The sequence below is a fragment of the Ictalurus punctatus genome, chromosome 10 (assembly GCF_001660625.3).
Source record: "Ictalurus punctatus breed USDA103 chromosome 10, Coco_2.0, whole genome shotgun sequence".
NCBI lineage: Eukaryota > Metazoa > Chordata > Actinopteri > Siluriformes > Ictaluridae > Ictalurus > Ictalurus punctatus.
The window spans coordinates 28,585,532-28,605,231 of NC_030425.2; the positions used below are offsets into that span (position 1 = coordinate 28,585,532).

Genomic DNA, 19,700 nt, shown 5'->3' on the forward strand with positions numbered 1-19,700 from the left:
ACTGTTCACATGTGCTAGGCTACTCTTACCTGTTCTGCCTTCTTCTGGATTTAATCCAGAGTGATCAACATGACCCTCTAGCCAGTTCTGAAACAAGGCTAGTTTTTCGGCTGAATACCCATTCAATGGGTGTTTGACAAAGAGGTTAATATTTTCCCTCTCCTAGTCCATAGCTTAGTTTGTATCTTTTCTACTAGGCCTATGGGTGTGTGACAGGTTCTAGTGTTTGCTACTTGCTTTAGAGTTACTGTTTTTAGAATACCCTTTCCTTCTAATGTTTCACACCTCGGACACTTCTTTACTTGCCATCCATCCCAGTTACAGAGGCAGGTCTTACCTAGCTTTCCGTAGGTGGACGCACAGTATGAACATTTCAGACAGTCACATTTTATGTTAACTTCAAGTTCAAATATCATTGTTTTTGGGTATTTAACTCTACACGGTAAACAGACATCAATACTACCTATCTGACATTCAGGTAGATTCCCGTCATCTAAGTTCCATTCAAAGATGTTAAGGTCCCCTGAGGTCAACCTTTTATATGGGCCAGAGTCCCTTCTAGGACCTAGCCACTTCACATGGCTACTGGGTTCATTACAAATGAAACATGAGCCCGGTGGGTAGGGTGTGTAGGTCGACAGTTGATCGGGCTCCGGCCTACCCAGACTACCCTGGCAACGATCCTTTTCTCGATCCATTGCCCTTGCAATTACAATTTGCTTAGGGTCCACTATTACCCTTATCATGCCTGCCTGTTGAGTTATTAGGGAACCCTCTGTTCCCTGCTCATTCCTCTATCCTGAGGATTTCCTAGGTCTTGTCTACTTTCCATAGTAAATCTCTTATGGATTGTAGTCCGTTATTCTCCAGTAGCACAGTATTTGATCCAGTTATTTCATTAACCTGATCCTCTGTTCCTAACAACCTTTTGAACCAACTTCCTTTTGGCTTATGAGGTCTAGTTAAAAATACTGTATCTCCTACCTTTAACAGATTTTTGCTGATATCACCCTTTTCTAGTGTCCTATGTCTTGGGTATATCTGTGGATTGAGAAAGTACAGGCATTCAGGGATCAATTCATCCCAGTCCCCTAGTTTCTCATTCCTCACAAACCACTCTTTTACCTCCCTGATAGCTCTCTCAGCTATCCCATTGGTTTCAGGTCGGTATGGAATTGAGTGTACTATTTCAGTTACTTTCCCCCGGCACCACTGTTGAACTTTATTACCACTGATATTTGGGGCATTGTCCGTTCGTATGCTCATGGGTCTAGGATGGTGTAAAATCCATTCCTTTAGTCCTGATATTACTACGTCCTCCGTTGCTTGCTTACAGGGTTTTACCACTGTCCATTTGGTATGGTTATCTAATATTACCAGAAAGTATACATTCTTTGCTTTGGTTTGTTTCCTTATCGGTCCCGCAAAATCAATACTGATCTGTTGACCTTCAAATTCATGTGGTAATTTACATTGTTGTGTCTTTCTATTAGTTACTGTTTTTCGGCATTCAGTGCATTCTAACTTTATACCATTATAGATCTTTACTATGTTAGGTATATTTAAGCCAAAGCTTATTACATTCATACTTGGATGTTTTAATTGGTCGTGCAAAGTTTGAAGCGTTCTTTTTGCATCAGTTTTTGTGACTGCATTTACGTGGTATAAAAATCGCCCATGCGATTGCTTTCTGCTGTGTCCATTATCTGTTGAGTGTGGCTCACCTGATGATAACAGAACACTTTGATGTTTTGTCTGAGTGAATTTATTTTCTCCCAGTCCTCTGACTGTGATACTGGTTTCTTTCTTGCATTAAAGAACCCATTTTGAACCCAAGTGTCCAAGTCCTCTGTCATCCCTTTGTAGCCATAATATGAGTTGGTTATGATCACATATTCTGTGATTCATAATTCCTTAGCCTTCTCTAGTGCTTTCAGAATTGCTCTTATCTCATCTGCTTGTGCCGAAACCTCCATGGGTCATTTATCTTTATCTTTATCTCTCTTTTGTTTTGTGTTAAAATGTAACCCCAACTAGTAACTCCTTCTCTGTGACTACAATCTGTATAAAATCTAGGTAACTTGCTCTGAGACATACTTACATCAGTAAGCTTCTCTTTCCTCGGAGTAGTAGGCCTCTGAAAGACAAATTGTTGGTCCTCCAAAATCATCATCCAACTATCCCATCTATAGGCATGGATTTTTCCTATTTTAGTATCTGTAAGGCAACAAATGGGGATTTTATCTCCTTTATTCCTACACACTATGGTTAGGCTACCATGTTCACCTATTACTTCAATCTCTAGGTCCCTCTCTGGATCTCTACGGAGTAGTTTCCCTGAAATTAAGGCATTGTGAATTAATTCCTGCCTTGCTTCTTCAGCTCTATCTGTCCAGGCAAAATCCTTCACATCTCCACGAGTAGTGTCGAATATTGGTTTGGCCATTTTTGCAAAATTTTCAATTAGGCATCTACAGAATCCTAATGAGCTCTGTACATCTCTCTTACTACTCATCTGTCTTGTTTTAAGATTTTGTAGAGTTTCCTTCATAGTTTTTGAAATGCCTTTGGTTTCCCCTGTCAACTCAAAAACTATCACTATCAAGTAAGGCTTCTATCTTCTTAAGGCTCGGTTTTAGCCCTCCTTTAGCTAAAATATCTAGCACCTGATCTAATAGATTTAAGTGTTCCTCCTCAGTTTGAGTAATTAATAGGATGTCGCCTATGTACAGGGTTACTGGCAGTCCTGCCAATATTTCTAACATACATCCTCGGAACACATTTGGTGAGTTACAAAGTCCTTGAGGAAGAACTGTGTACTCATACTGACTTTGCTTGTGAGTGAAAGCTGTCTTTCCTTGACTTTCTTTATCTATAGTTATTGACCAAAACCGATTCGCTAAGTCTATCTTCGTCAGGTACTTCCCTTTTTGAGTACTATCAATTGCATCTGAAGCATTTATCAGATATCTAGTATCTGGTTTCGTAACCTTATTTAGTGCTTTGTAATTCGTAACTAATCTCCATGTCCCATCTGGTTTTGCTACTGCTTGTGATGGAGAGTTAGTAGGTGCTGGCTCATTTCTGTTTAGTTTTCTTAGGATACCTAATTCAGTTAGTTCATCTATGGTTTGATCAATTTCTTTTGTAGCCCTGGGGTTTAAATGATATTGTCTCTGTGGCCGATGTATACCTCCTTCTATTCTATGAGTATACTTGGAATCTGCTTTTCCGCGGTCATTTTTGAATTTAGCATAGAAGTCTTTGTATTTCCTCAAAATTTCTTCCAATTTCTTTTTATTCTTTCCTGTAGATTATTTTATTATTCTTTGTATTTCAGCTGATTGATTCACCTCTTTGTTCCAACATACTTTCCTGACATCTTTACCCACTAGCAAATTTTCTGCACCTATTATGCATTCTAATTTCCCCTTTTTGTGTAATCGTTTAGTAGTTTCTGTTCCGTCATAACTTTGAATTATCACTCTTTTTTTTTGTTGGTATACATAGCTTGGTTTTCTGGCGTTGTTTTCAAGGGGGCTTGATCCTATTAAGAGCTCGAGGGTTTCTTGTCTAACCATCCCTACTCTCTTCATCAGACTATTTTGAGGTTTCCCACTGTCTTTCTTCTGTTGTATTTTCTGCTCGGGTGTAAGCTTATCCCATTCTTCTTTGGGAATCCAGTTAGAGGGTTTACTTTGTTTACTTTGGCGCTGGAGTCTTAAGTTTTCGCTCAAAACCGCAATGCCTTCTCCACGGTGTTCGGATGCGAAAACTCTGAAGCTGTATATAGAAAACACCAAGCATGCCCTTATTTGGGTCTTTAACAGATAAACAGAGGTTGGGGGATTGTTCCTTTTGAGAACTCTCCTTAAAGCTGTGTGTGTTTTTAGCGCTGGCTGTAAAAAAACAGGAAGTAGAAACAGGATGTATGTTTTTTACTGGGCTTTCTTCAGATTTAATCATTCTATCAGTCTTTCCATTTCATCTATTTGTCTAGCAAGGTTAGAGAGTCCCGCTATTCTCCCATGTTTCTGACTTAATTTCCTAATGTATTCAGTCCTCCTGTATTTAGCACGTTCTTTTAACATTTCAGCTTCAGCTGTCATTTGATTGAAGGTACTCAGTATTCTATCACACTCTTTCACTACACAATCATTTTTCCATATCAGCTTTTCAGTTTTTTTTATATCCAGCGTGTTGAGCTGTAGATCTCTCAGGTCTTGCTGGATGGGCCTAAAGCCCAGAACAGCTTTCTCAGCGGCCCCCGAACCAAAAGACTTTCCAGTCCGTCTTTCTCCATGTTGCTGTCTTGCCCCCCTACTTCTTCTTCTTCTTCTTCTTCTTCTTCTTCTCCTTGCGTGGTTCTGTTTCCCCAGACTGTCAAGGTTGGGGTTCTTGACATAGTTTAATTATAATACAGTTTTAATCGTTTCACATAACATCACATTATACATCAGCTTGTATTTTACAATAAGCTGGAAATAACGGTGGGACTGAGGCTACATATATCTGGGATCTAAATCGCCTTTAACAAAGTGCAAATAGTTATCTTTATTACTTTATTGCAATATCCACATCTACTCACTCACTCACTCACTCACTCACTCACACACACACACACTCTCTCTCTCTCTCTCTCTCTCTCTCTCTCTCTCTCTCTCTCTCTCACACACACACACACACACACACACACACACTCAATCTCTCTCTGTGTTTTTAGGTTTTTTTCTTTACATTTTTGACATTTTGTTTTTAGGCACCTCTGGATCTGGAACACAACGTTTAACATTTGTCAGACTCCATCTATCACAGCTTTTAATAAACAGCTCATGTTTACTTTTAACTAGCTTTTAATATTTACTTTATTGTTAAAGTACGGTAAACTAATTTCTATTGTTATTCCTATTATACAGTTTTAATTCTGGACACCTTTTGTTTCTTTATTTAGGCATTTTTACATAACACTGCACAATGTAAAGCATTTTGCACTTCATTAGAAAAATGTATGAAAGGTACTTTATAAAAAAAGCTACTTAATATATCAATTTGTTTATGATAATGATTATTATTATGCATAGATATTAAAATAAGTGCAAAAGAGTGTATTAAACAGAGAAAAGTGATCCATAAAGTGCATTGGAAAAGACATTTTCATCAACTAAACACACTTGCACTGTTGTATGTCTATAACCATGTTTATTCATGAATTTATTTTGACCACATTCATGACTACAATGATATCAAAAGCCTATTGGATAAAAGAGTACACTGATTACAATGATATCAAAAGCCTATTGGATAAAAGAGTACACTGATTACAATGATATCAAAAGCCTATTGGATAAAAGAGTTCACTGATTACAATGATATCAAAAGCCTATTGGATAAAAGAGTACACTGATTACAATCACGTGGTATACTGAAGGGGAACTGTTGTGTATACTAATACTGGCTATTTTATTTAATACATACTTTTTTTGTTTTATTTAAACAAACATTTCACACACACACACACACACACAAGTTTAACACAAGCACTATGACACTGTATTCTGTCATCTGTATTAAAATTAATTGCATGCCTCTGACTGACAGATTGGTTCATGCTTACTTTACTAATGCTATTTTTAAGCTTTGTGAGCGAGAACAGGTTGATTATTAATACAATAATCCATTATTAATAGCCTATTCAGTATTTCCTTGCTATAAGTATTATTTTTCAGACAAGCAGGGTGCGTAATATTCCCACCTACATGTTTACACAGGACCTTATGCATGATAGTCCTTTATAATACAAGAGCTCATTATTATATAATAATAGCCCATTATATAATAATAGCTCGTTATTATTATATGTATATATTATATTATTATAAGAATAATAATTCCCTACATTTATACAGCGCTTTTACATTGTATGGGGGGAAATCTCCTCAACCACCAACTGTGTGTAGCATCCACCTGGATGATGCGACGGCAGCTGTAGTGTACAAGAACACCTAGCATACACGAGCTATTGGTGGAGAGGAGTGTGATGTAGCCAATTAAGGGATGGAGAAAGGTAAGACCTTTTGCAAGTTAAATTCGTAATTATCGAGGATCAGGTCCTTTACTTTCTCCTTAAGATCGCTGAAATAGCTTTTCACCTCTTTTAGCTGGCTCCAGTTGTCGAACATGTAGTCAACATATTCATCCGATGACATGCTGGTCGGATAATCGCCAAACGGCATACGTTTAGTTACCTTTTCAAGCTCCTTGTCCTCAACTACCAAGGAGTATAACATAGTTGGATATCGACACCTAGGATGGTAAATTGAGATGGTTGATTTTTTGTAGGTCTTGTACTGCTTTATCAGCTCCTCTAACTCGAATCGGTAGCTGTCAAGCACAGTGTTGATGGAAGTCAGGTAGACTTGAAGTTGTGCCTTGCGTTCTGTGGTGCGTTGTATCTTCATTCTCGCTGCATGGATGAGCATCTGCAGATGGAAAGCTGCGCCATTGGCCCAGTGCTTCAGGGAGCGGGAGCTCATATGGTTATCGTGCAGCATGGAGTTTTTCAGACGGGTCAGCTGTTCACTCAGCTGTTTCTCCAGGCGTTCAGTCTCCTCTATTGCTCGGGTCGGCTGGTGTAGATTCATGCACAGGCGTTTCAAGTACTCGTCCATCGAGTCTCTCACACCTGAAGCCTTTTCCTCAGCGAACACACGGCGCATCATGTCCAGTGTGCTGTGTTTACTCTCCGTTTCCCCCTTTAGACTTGTGATTATGAGCTCCAGGGCTATGGACAAGACCAATCCGCCTAAACCCACCGCGTTTGATACACGTTTAAAATCAGTTAAAGTAGAACCCAGACTTTCCACATAGTCCGGAGTCTTGGTGGTCATGTGTCCTAGTACATGGGTGACGGAGCTCTCTAGTTCAGCTGCTGAGTTTAATCCGGAGTACTTCACCAAAGAGCCATCGATACCAACATCAGGTATTAAATCAGCTGACTCAGCAGCTCTTAACATCCGTCTGTTAAAAACGTTTACATCTACTTCAGATGGAGTGTTGCCCATCGCGTCAAAAGCACCACGGTAAAAACTATAAATCTTTATGTTCTTAGGAATCCAGAAACGTATTAAGCGCAGTGCAGGCACTGAGAGTCCGCTATATGCACGTTCACTTTCTCTTCCCTCTTTTGTAACTTTTTAACCCTTCAGACTCCGGTTAAAGGAGCCCCTCTTCCAGAAAGCACGTACATACATTTTTAGAGGCGCGGCTTTTACGCACATAGCGGTAACAGCACCGAAAGAGGAAAACGAGCGTCCGAGAGCTCATACACATCCATCCATCCATCCATCCATCCATCTTCAACCGCTTACAACAAAAGCAAATGAACAATGCTCATATTAAATAAATAAGTAACAAAAACAAACAACAATCGACAGTATTTATGAGCATACAGACTAAACGTTACAAATTAGCCAGGGGACCCAGAAAGAGTAGCAGCACCCCTGGATATATCTTTCCAGTCTTGTGGTTTATTTTAGACAGGGCAGGCAGTGAGGGTGATGGCAGTCAGGCAGGACAGCAGCTTTCAGCAAGGAGGCCACATTTAAAACCAGGTCATTGGTATTTGTGTTTATACTGTATCTATAGACTGGTGTACTGTTTAACGTTAATGTAAAAAACATCTTGATTCATGTACTTGGTAATCCAAGTGTTCAAAACTGCTAGCAGTATTTCTCACACAAGGTTACACTTGGACGGCCTGCAGAGTCTACTCACAGCCAAAAAGGGACATTACACCCCTTAAAAGGAACCCAGACTATGAAGACTTTTTTTTTTAGTTTTCAAATGACAAATCCAAGCAACTTCCAAAAAACAAACAAACAAACAAACAAACAAACAAACAAACAAACAAACAAACAAACAAACAAACCCGTACCGTTTAGGACTGAGCAAAGACAAAAACAAAACAGGTACAAATCATAAATACAAGCACACAGGTCAAACAAAGAGACTCAAATAAAATTACAGCATGATTGAACGGACAAATAAATACATCGTATAAGAAGAGAAAACAATAAACAAACAAGACAATCCAGTTTAACCTCTTATTGGAGTCCAATTAAATGATAAGACTGACATGAGTGTAGGGAGTCGATTGTCTTTCCTAGATTTAATTACTTTTGAGTGAATCCAAATAAAGAGACAGCTCTTTCAGAAATACAATGAAATGTGGGGTATTAAAAAAATACATTCATATAGAATGTCATTTTAAAATGTATAAAATTATTATAATTCCAGCTCTCTGTCCTCCATTATGAGACCCAATTTAATCATACCATATGTCAAGGCCAGCATAGTCATATTGTTATGTAATATTCAATTGTGAAAATCCTGCCAAAATAATTGATATATTACAAAGGAACATCAAATGTTCAATTGTTTCTACTTCCGGGTTACAGACTATGAAGACTTGTAGGCCTTTTCCATAGACTGTAAAAAAAAAAAAAAAGATGGACGACACATCTTCACTCTCTTCCACTGTAGAAAAGTGAAGCCGCCAATGTCCCAATATGGCACTGACGTCTCTGAACCCGAGTCTGCGCAGTAGTGAGCGTGAAGTGGAGTCGCGGTATCAAAGTCCCGCCCACACTCCTGCAGAATCACTCTCAAGTACACGCCCATGAACTTTTTCAACTCATTAAGTCAGTGTGAAATAAACAGTTATGGAAATGTAGAAATTAAAGTTAAAGCTTCAAGCTCCTCCAGAAGATCCTGAAAAAAGTCTGCTGGTGCCTCAGTGACTACTTAGCTCAGAGAAGCTGTCAATCACAAACAAATCAATCATGATGTCACACCCCTGTTTTTATATCAAATAACTAACTAAAATTAAACTTATTTAAAAAAAAAAAAAAAAAAAAAAAAAAAAAAAAAAGACACACAACAACATTTGAACTTATATCAGCGTGAACATTTGAACTACCTAAAATGACAAACCATCTTTGGGAAAAAATAATTTGAAGTGTAATTTGATTCATTTGTCTCATGTCCCATTAGATGACATGGAGAGGGCGGGGTTTATGACTTATACTGCATCCAGCCACCTGGGGGCGATCGAAACGTTTTGGCTTCACTTTTAAAGACTTGTGCGGCACACTTGGCTTTAACACGCAATAATTGCCCTCTCCTACTAAACACGTTGTTAGAAACACATGAAATATGTTCAGTACTTTAAAAAGTAAGAGGACATCTCATTATCTTGCACTTTGGACTTTACACAGGACAGGAATAGTGAGGAACCTCATGCACAGAGTGCCATGTGTTTAGCCAATGTGATTAAAAAACTAAACCTCTCATGTATGGAGAGAACATAACCCGTTTACACCTCAGTATACACGGGTGAAGATCAGTAATGAAAAATCTCTGCTGCATGGCTGGATAGACTCTATACATCATGCAAAAAGTGGAATAGAGTTCTAAAGTCACGTATTTCTCCCATCTCACTATCTGACCATAAACTTGTCACTATAGAGTGTACTTTACTAAAAAATAAATAAATAAATAAATAAATAAATAATAATAATAATAATAATAATAATAATAATAATAATAATAAGGCATACGTTATTATTGGCATTCCAAAGTTAAACTCTTAGAAGATAAATATTTCTGTGAGATTTTTAAGCATATTTGGGAGTCCTGGAAGAGTGGGAAGAATTATGAAAATTGCATTCAATGGTGGGAAATAGGAAAGGTACAAATAAAGAATTTGTCAACAATATCACATTCCACATTTGGTATGAAAGTCATTGGCATATCTTGAAAGAGAAATTATGGGTATAGAGCAAAATATGATTAATAATGACACGGTAAATTATTTTTAATGAGTGAAAGGAGCTCTTGTAAGAAGTCGGTTTCTAACAGCACGAGACATGGACGCTCCTACTTCTTTCTTTTTTAATCTAGAGCATAAAGAAGGACAAGAAAGATGTATGTACTGTTTAACAGACTGTAATGGAAAAGAATTAGCAGGCCAACAAATTGACTCTTTAAACTCCCAGCAATCTATCAAACTATCTGCATATGCGGATGACATTACAGTTTTAATCAGAGGCGATGGGGATGTTGAAGTGGTAAAACATGCTCTAGAGTGTTATGGAAAAGCATCAGTAAAAGTTAACCGGTGTAAAAGTGATGCCGTGCGGTGTGGCCAACTGGTTAAAAGTCCATCACTTCCTGCTGGTTTGCAATGGGGAAAGGAAGGTTTTAAATATTCGGGAGTCTTTTTGGGGACAGATGATGCTGGGTGCTAGGTTGACAATTTCGTTTCTTCTGTGTGCAAATGTTTTGGACATTTTTTCTTTTATCAATTTGTTGTTGTCCCTCTTCCTTACTTCAGTAAGCATCTGAATCTTCTCTTGTTCTTGACTTTCTTCATCCTCTCCTACTGGGTGAGGGGGAAGTAGTTTACCTCTGCCTTTCTAGGTTTTTTTTACACTCTTTGACGACTCCTTCTCCGCAGGGCTCTTGCAGTTTAGTGCATTGCAGATCACCTCAGGACCACCGTAGCCTTGGAGTTTGGTGCGATAATTGGCCATCTTGTATTTTATGTTTTGTTGACAGCCATAGCAACCTGAGAAGGAGCCAGGTTCTTTGAGAAAAGGATATTTCTTGGCAAGTGCCTCAGCAACATCACTTATCTGTGCACTTGATGGATAAGCTGTAAATGTGTATATAGTTTCAGACAACTTCTCAAGAATGTCTGCCTTGACCTTTGAGGTAGTCAGAAGTGTTCCATTCTTCTCGCAGTCTTCAACGGCTCTTTCAAGGTACATCTCGGTTTCGTATGCAAACTGTGGAATAGGGAACTGCTTTGGCCATGGCTGGCATTGTTCTGTGGTACTTCGCCTAGGCAGAATAATGGGTGTCCTGTGAAGACGCTGTTCCAGCAGATGATTCTGCATTTGATGCAGACTCAGTCAGTTGACTTTTGACCAAAGGAACTGTCCAAACTTTCATCAAGAGGAAGCAAGTTAAGAAGAATCGGGGCAACGTGAACAACCTTTATTTTTGTGCTGATAAAAGTTTCATTTTTGCAACTGTCTATTTTTTTTAACAATACAGTTGAAGTAACAAGGTAAAATCCAAACGGCAAAACAATTCACATTAAACAGTCGCACTGACTTAATTGTTACCTAGCCACTATGAGTTTTCAACTTTTATGGGACATAGCGGATCGCAGGATGTGTGAAATGTAACACGAACTCCAATGCAAGTGTTTTTACTTGTTACTGTACACGTTATGTGAATAACAGACGTAATATTAACAATGTCATAAATAAACACACACCATAAGCTGTTTGCTGTAGCTCTGTGTTTATACATACAAAAGCCATATGTGTGTGTGCATTAGGGATGTCACAATACCAAAAATCTAGTAGTCGGTAATAATACCACCAGAAGTACACGATACCACGGTGTGGTTTAACAATAAATTTTAAAAAAGAAAATTCAAAACTCCTGGAGGACCTCCTCCTCTGGCTAATACTGGCGAGAGAGATTTCAGTCATCAAATACTGTCTGACAATGATTTAATAAAGCCATAGAGGCTACAAGTGCTAAGGTGGACTCCTAAACACACGTGCGTACACACACCTTATACTCTGAATACAAATATTAATTTAAATTCACCAATATGGTGGCAATCTAGAAAGATTTATTAAAACCATTAACATATGAATAATTATTAGTGACATTAGGCTACATTTTGCTGACAGGACACGGGCAGGTGAAACCGCAGGTCAAACAGACGGACTAATGAAGCCCCTCTCTGGCAAGCCACACCATGCTCTACTGTAATTTACTGGCCTCAAACCAGCTTTCACAAAGGCAGTTCAGGGTAAATCCACTGTTAGAAAGCATTCCCTACAAGGTGACAGAGAAAGATTGAAAATGGCGGTTATACCATCTGAACCTCTCTCAGTGGTCTCATTGTACCTTGAACAGACATGAAACAGGCTACAGAGCTGAGAGAACCTCGGTGAAGCTGGGATTAACGTTAGCACAGCACTACACAAAACACAACAACAGACCACCGATTAAAATACAGCCAAATAAAGAAAAAGTAAATAGTGCAATTTGTTTCGAAATGTAGCTAAAAATGTTCGACTGCTACAGCAAATTGGTTATAAATAGTTGGTTAGTTAAACAGGTTTTACCTTTGAGGAAACGGCAGTTGATGAAATGTGTAGCAGATGCTGATTTAAGTCCACGTGGCGCAAAATGCCTTAGGCGGAAGTGGCAGGTAATTAACACCAACGAGCTCCCAATCAGTAACCTTTACGATTAAATTCTACTCAGTGTTTCATAGCTAGTTAATCAAGATCACGTCAAATAAATGTTTCCTCTTCCGATTATAAATGTGCAAATTAATAGTTAAATGGAAGAACTTACTAGTCAAAAATATTTTTAAAATAACAGAGAAAATCATATTTAATGAATCAGCTGTCACGTAAACACAATGACAGACCAAACCTGCTACAATTCATTCACCACTGAAATTCATTTTGTTTTCTTAAATGATTTAAAGGGAATGTAAAAGTTTGTGTGGGATAAATATGATAATAAAATTACGAGTCATTTCATTTTAGCTTCATGCAGCTTGTAGTCACTTTGTGTATGAATATTATGAAAAGAAAGTGTAACCGAAAAGCTTAGAAATGTATTTGTGTGCACATTATAGTCGTCATTTATATACAAAGAAATATTATTCCATTCCATTATTTCAATATTAATCCATCCAAGCTAAACAGTTGATTTATGCCAAAGCGTACAGGCTCCTAAACTGAGCGGATGAAAATGCTAAACACGGCCTTAAACTGCTCAGGGATTCGCTTTATTCATTCACGCTTGGGACTTCCGGATTGTTGGAACAGTGTTGCTAAGCAACATGCTATGATGACCAACGTGTCTTGCTTCTGTGACGTCACAGAACAGCTCGGTTTATAAGTGAGAGAAAACAACGCGGAGCTTTCAGATATTTACTGAACTTTGTGCGATTATGGCGATTATTGTAGTTGCCTTTATCGAGGAGAAAAATGAATGAGTTTTTGAGTGCACTTGGCAATGGTGTAGTGGCCATTCCTCTGCGCCCCCTGCTGTACATGGCCGGAGCTGCAGCCACCGCAGCCGGCATTTATTATTATGTGAAACGAGCCGATGGAAAGGAAACAACAATATCGAACCCCGAGGTCACACCTGAAGGTACGACTATGTCTCAGTCGTGCTGCTGCAATCATACAGTGCTCAGTTTACTTCTGTCCTTTAAAAGAAATTAATATAACAGATTTGTTCAATCCTTCTTCATCTAAGAGGCTGTAGTCCTTTTTTGGCTTCATGAATGTGTAATAAAATCTGTCAATGTGTTCCTAGCCTTAGCCCACACTAGACATGTACATACTAAACATCAGTAAAGTGTTTTTATTCCAGAGGCTAGTAAGAAAGTGTACTTGTGTACTTGGAATACTTGTGTTGTGGAGCTTCACCAGGATCAGAAGTGGAAAATACTGCTCTTCTGGACTTCAACACATAAATAATAGATGATGTCTGATGGCTTTTTATTATTTTATTTAGACCCAGTGTGTGACCAGGCCACGGAACCAGCTCTGCTCCAACCCGCAGAGGTTCCTCAGCACCAGCTCACGGTAAGTTTCTTCTGCTCCTAATTTTGGTTACGGGGAAATTCCAAATATCCAATTTTCCACTATATGAACATGTTAAATATCATGCTAAATCTCTCTCTCTCTCTCTCTCACACACACACACACACACCTTATAAAGCTAATTATTTTTTTCAGTTACATTTTGTTTATTATAACAAAATAAACCCCTAAATCAGAGTATTTGTGTATGTGTACTTTAAAAAAAAATGCAAAAGGCACATACAGTTTTACTAATATAATCTTTAATTTTTACATTTGTCTACAGTTTAAATTTGTTGTTTGTCCAGTTTTAAGCAGCAAAACTTTAAATAATATCCAAAATATAAATAATCAAAAACAAAAATTGAGTTTTAAAAATATAATGCTCACATTAAAAAAATAAAACACAAAAGTTTGTTCAGATGTTAAACAGTAATACGTCTTTAAATGTCCTAAATATAAATAAGCAAAGCAAAAGAAAATATTGAGGTGTACTCATGTAGTTGTACTCAAGTTCACATGATGAAATTAAGAACACAAACATGCTTGTAATAAGAATCAGCAGAATTTGAAATATCAAATTCGATCAGACCGACTAATCGGTAATAACATTTGTTGGCAACGATTTTGATAATCGATTATATCGATTAGTTGTTGCAGCCCTACAGTGATTTGTGAGTTTTTTCTGTTCCAGGAGAACGGTACACGATTAGGAATAGGTTTGTATATATGAGAGGATGTGCAGGTCAACATCTAATGATTTGTGTCTAGTCTGCAACAGTAATCTGTGGTCAGGGAGCTTTGGGGACTAAGAGGTGAGGTAGCAAAGTCACATCGTCTAATTTCTGTCCTGGTCACGTGGCTATGTAGTACGCACTAATGAAGTTCAGTCCTCCTAAGAGCACAGTTTCCCTGTCGTCAACATCTCCAAAGACTATGTGTCTGTGATTTCGCAGGCTACTAGATACCACTTGGTGTCTTGTGTTGTGTAACCACGAGGAACCGGTGTGAGAATGTGTGTGGGTGTGTATATGTAGATCATTGGTCCTCCTAGAGGCCTCTTGATGGAGAATCACTTTCTAGTCTTCCTGTCAAAGTCCCGTCTTCTCCAGCTCAGTGCTCAGCTCTGGCACTCTCCTACAGCTGGTGTGCATCCACAAGGCTCTCTGACTGAGCTTTACCACAGAGCGAGTGATGAAAAGGATCTAGAATGGCCCAACCACCATGGGTTGTTCCACCTGGTTCTGCGGAAAACCTTGATCATGACTCACTCTCCAGGCTTCAGATCATGCAGTAGTGATCTGGAATATGTGACATTTGGAATATCTAGTACTACAGTGTTATAGTGAAACCACCGCTGGATGGACAGGTGTGAGGCCTTCTATTCAAGCATGAGTAATGACACTTCATGTGGAACCAAGAGGGTCAATTCTGTGTAACCTACCAGGTCTCTGGATGCCACCACAGCTTTCTCAGCTTCTGCTAATGCATGTACGCATGGGAGAAACTCTGCAGCGACTGGATCCAACTTACCTGAGAATGAGCTGTCGAACCTGTCTCATATACCATCTCTTTGTGCGGTGCTTCTAGAATGCAATAGCTTAGAATGAAAGTTCTGCAATACAAACATATATCTAGGATAGAGAGAACTCGTTTCTTCGTCAGAGGCTTGGGAATCTTCTGGATTATGATACTCTTTCAGCTAAGAGTTTCTTTCCCTTTGCAGAAATGTCATTAACCAAGACTTTCACTTCTTGTTGTACATACTGTAATTTGGAGATACTGGCTTTGTGTCCCTCCTTAGGAAGATGCTGCAACAAATTAATTGTGTCAGTTTCTCACTGTGCCCTGGAGAAAGCGTTAGAGATGCTAAGCTGTCCTTTAGCATTTGGTTGTATATCATTCTGGACTCACAATACCCTTAACACAAGTGAGTGAAGGTGTAAGGACTTCTGTCAAATATGAATGCAAACCATAACTGACTGTCATTGTCAAGAGATATACTGTAAAATGCATTAGCTAAATCTACGACTGACAACCATTCACTATTTGCTGGAACCTGGCTTAATATAGTGTAAGAATTTGGCACGTCTGGAGCTCTCTGTTTTACTGCTTCAATAACCGCTTTCAAATCTTCTACAAATCTCCATTCATCAGGGTGTGGGTTTTTTCTTGCTTTTCTCACTCAAAATATTGGAGTGCACACTGGCGAATCTGGGAAGGGAACAATGACCCCTGCTTTTAGTAGTGAATTAAACACTGGTGTAATTCCTTCAATAGCTTCTGATTTAAGAGGGTATTGCGATTATCTGCGCCTAAAGTCAGATTTGGGCATGATCACGACTAGTGGTACACTTCTAATCAGGCCTTTGTCATGTTTCCCTTGGGCCCACAGCCTGAGAAGCACCTTCTTCAGTTGTGGATGTGTCTCTAGTACGGATGTCACGAGAACCGATACTTCGGTACCAAGTCGGTACCAACATTCTTAAAACATGACGGTACTTGTTTTTCTGCAGTAGCATAGGTACCAGTTGTTATGAAGGTACCGATGTTGCAATTCTTCCAGGCCTGATGAGGGCAGAGGGCAGGCTTTGAGAGGAAAGGTGGTAAAGAGTCAAATATGGAAATACTTCGCATTCGAGGTGGATGACAACGAACATAAAGTTGATGCTATGAAGCCGGTGTGCAACCGATGCTATCTTTCATTTCAAACAAAGCCTGAAACACAGGTCCTATATTATGGTTGTTTGAGGCAGCTGGCATTGTTGCCGTGAAACCAGCTAACATTATGCTCCATGTAATGTTTGTGATAGCCAGTTATTTGTTAACAATGCTAATGCATTGCAATGTTATAAACTACCTCCTAACGGGCCACCATGCATCGCCATTCAGCCCGTGTCCTGTCAGCAAAATGCTTTTAATAAATCTTTCTGGCCTGCCAGTGAATTTAAACTAATGCTTGCATTCAGAGTATAAGGGTGTGTGTGTGTGTGTGTGTGTGTGTGCACGCACATTTAGGAGTGCACCTCCACTGTAGCCTCCACTCATTGTCAGAAAGTGTTTGATGACTAAAATACCCTTGTTTTTTTACCAGTATCAGCCAGAGGAGGATGTCCTCCAGGAGACTTTTTAATTTAATTTTTTTTTAAATTTTATACCACACTGTGGTATTGACTTTGGTATCGAGTATTGTGTACTTTTGGTAGTATTGGTACCGACTGCTAGATTTTTGGTATCGTGACATCCCTAATCTCTAGGGGTGTGGGGCTTGTCCCAAGGTTCATAAACATTCCCTTGTCACTACATCCCGGTTAACCTTGCACATTTCCTGAAAGAATGTTTCATAAACTTCCAGTGTCGGGCTGTACCGTATGTTGGATAATGAACCTTTATTTATCACATACACATATGCACAGTGAAATTATTTTCTTCGCATATGCCATCATGTTATGAGGTTGGAGTCAGAGCGCAGGGTCATGATACAGAACCCCTGAAGCAGAATCAGGGGCAGTTAAGGGCCTTGTTCAAGGGCCTAACAGTGGCAATTTGGCAGTGCTGGTGCTTGAACCCCGTCCCTCTGATCAATAACCCAGAGCCTTAACCGCCAAGACATCACTGCATGGAGGCAGGTGCCTCCTTTTTTTCACTCTCACATAATGTGACCCACGGTCCAACATCTTTCTACTGTATGTTCTTTATTTTGTCTTATGAGACGTGAGGCGCTGATTGTGGGACAGAGAATACACGCAACTGCGTGCTGCTTAATTTAACTAAACATGCACAAAACGTGTCAAGCTTATATAGTGCCCTCAGCTACAGCTCTTTGCCCTCTGGGACATCTGTAAACCATTCCTTCTCAAAACTAAAGTCTCTTCTTTCATGCACTTGCATAAAATCAACACAAATGTCCTTCATTTTATTATGTGCTGACGCCATCAGGCGAGCACAGGCTCTAGGCTTGTTAGGCTTGGACCATTGATAAACACAGAGCTCTGTTTCTTTAACAAACGGATTTCCCAAAGATGAGTCATCAGTTACTGTTCCTCCCTGAGGTGAGGAGATCAAATTTAAGTGTAAAACACACATTAAGTCCCTGCCCAGTAGATTGACTGGACATGAAGATGAAATTAGGAATTAGTGAGTTACTCTTTTCCCACCTTCTCATTCACAGGCTAGTGGCTCCGAAAACCATTCCAATACTGAATGTCCTGTAACACCCATGGAGCGCAGTGATTGTGAACTCATCTTAGGGGCTTCTTTTGATTCGCAGTGTTTTATGACTGAATATGTTGCTCCTGATCTACCAAAAATGTGACATTTTGTCCACTGATTACAAGATGTATACATGGTAGTTGTGTAAAGGGAGAGGCCTTATACTTAAAAAGGTTAAGGGCTATAACTGGTTTAGGCATTTGTGGATTGTCAGTCTGACCAGTGTTGGATGTGCATGTATGTGTATATGCCTGCTCTTTATGAGCTAACTCTCAGTTTGGGTGTCTGATGTCACCTCTTCTGTTCCCAGATGCCTGACCTTTACTTTCCTCCTCCCCAGCAGTTGGCCTCCTCTTGGTTCTGGACAGTCTCTGGACAGTTCCCATGCCATGACTTTGGCTACTTGTCCATCTGCAAGTGCTACTGGTCTTAATTTGCATCATGGACTTCAGTGAGACAAGATAGATACTGAGACACAGTCTCGGAATCTTGCTGCTTGCACATTGCTATTTTTGTCACGTCCATTCGCCCAGCAAATGCTTAAATTAGACGTGGTTGGAGAGCTACAATCGCTCCAGTGTAGGCTGCATTGGCATCATGGGTCCAGTCTGCCATTGTCCAGGGCGGGTGGACGAGCAATGCCCCATCAGGCCCTGCCACTTCCACCATAGGCACTGTTATTACCTCATGTACAGATTCCTGTGCATCTGGCTTGATTGGGGGAGGTGTGGGCATGTGCTTTAGACAGTTGTTTTGTCCCCCTGAACTTGAGTCCTGATCTTGTACCCAGTGGTGAGAAGTCCTGCGTTTCATTTTCTGAGTAATCAGGGGGAGCTTCCAGCGCAGTGAGGACTGGATAGAAATGTTCCTGGAACTTCTTATAAGAAATCGCGCAATGGAATACTTCTCTCGATGGAATACACACATTTCTTATATCATTGACTCCCTTCCATACAGACAGTAATACACAATGACTTTATAAACTTCTAATTTACCTTAAGGCTGTTTCTTGATGATTCCTACCAGTCAGTGGTGAGGCTGCATCGGTCTTTCGCGCTGCACAATAAAGGGCAAACCGCCTTCGGGTCAACACGGACTTCAGGGTGAAACTTTTTCACGAGTTTGCTTGCTTGTTGTGCAGAAAAGCTGAAAGACTCGCACAGCCCAGCCAGGAATGCCAAATGTCACGGAAATTAGACAACACTTGCAGACTCGTCCTCTGAGGTCAAAAGGTTTATTACAGAAAGATAAATACAGGATAGAAGAAAGCAGGATATAATAATGAGAGTGCTCTGGAGCACTTGTTCTGAACATCTACTATATATGTGTGTGTGTGTGTGTGTGTGTGTGTGTGTGTATATATATATATATATATATATATATATATATATATATATATATATATATATATACACACACACACATACATATACATATATGAGTAGGGAAACTAGCCAGTGGCGGGTGGAGCACGGACACACGGGAGGCCGTTTTGGGTGTTGTCGTTGAGGATCTTTATTCAAGACAATCTGGTGGGTGTGAGTGGGTGTGCGTGTGTGTGTGTGGGTGCTTGCGTGTGGGCGGAAAATCATGCAGTGAGGGTCTCAGTTTTCTGCGGGGTTGCCTTAGTCGTGCCGGGGCTTTCCCGAGTGATGGAGGTTTGCAGCCTCCGCAGGTCCGCGTTTGCAGCCGGGGTGGAGTCTTCTTTTGTGTCCAAGTCGTCTGGGAAAAGAAAAACACACACAATGACTATTACCAAGCACACTCTCTCCGATAAACATTGGATAACACCAC

At 39.7% G+C, this 19,700-nt stretch overlaps 1 protein-coding gene and 1 long non-coding RNA gene across 2 annotated transcripts in view; both read right to left on the minus strand.

The window, feature by feature from the left end:
- Positions 1-11,044: 11,044 nt before the first annotated feature.
- On the minus strand, positions 11,045-12,302 carry LOC108270654 (uncharacterized). The gene is made up of 2 exons (XR_001813717.3): positions 12,213-12,302; positions 11,045-12,063 (listed from the first exon to the last, which is right to left on the minus strand). It is a non-coding gene; the product is annotated as an uncharacterized LOC108270654 (long non-coding RNA).
- Positions 12,303-19,351: 7,049 nt separating this feature from the next.
- Positions 19,352-19,700, minus strand: part of LOC108270515 (zinc finger protein 431) — a 29,604-nt gene continuing 29,255 nt past the window's right edge. Inside the window, exon 6 of the mRNA XM_053683398.1 lies at positions 19,352-19,628. Coding sequence (XP_053539373.1) covers positions 19,422-19,628 — 207 coding nt within the window. The 3' untranslated portion in view covers positions 19,352-19,421. The remainder of the gene's footprint in view (positions 19,629-19,700) is intronic.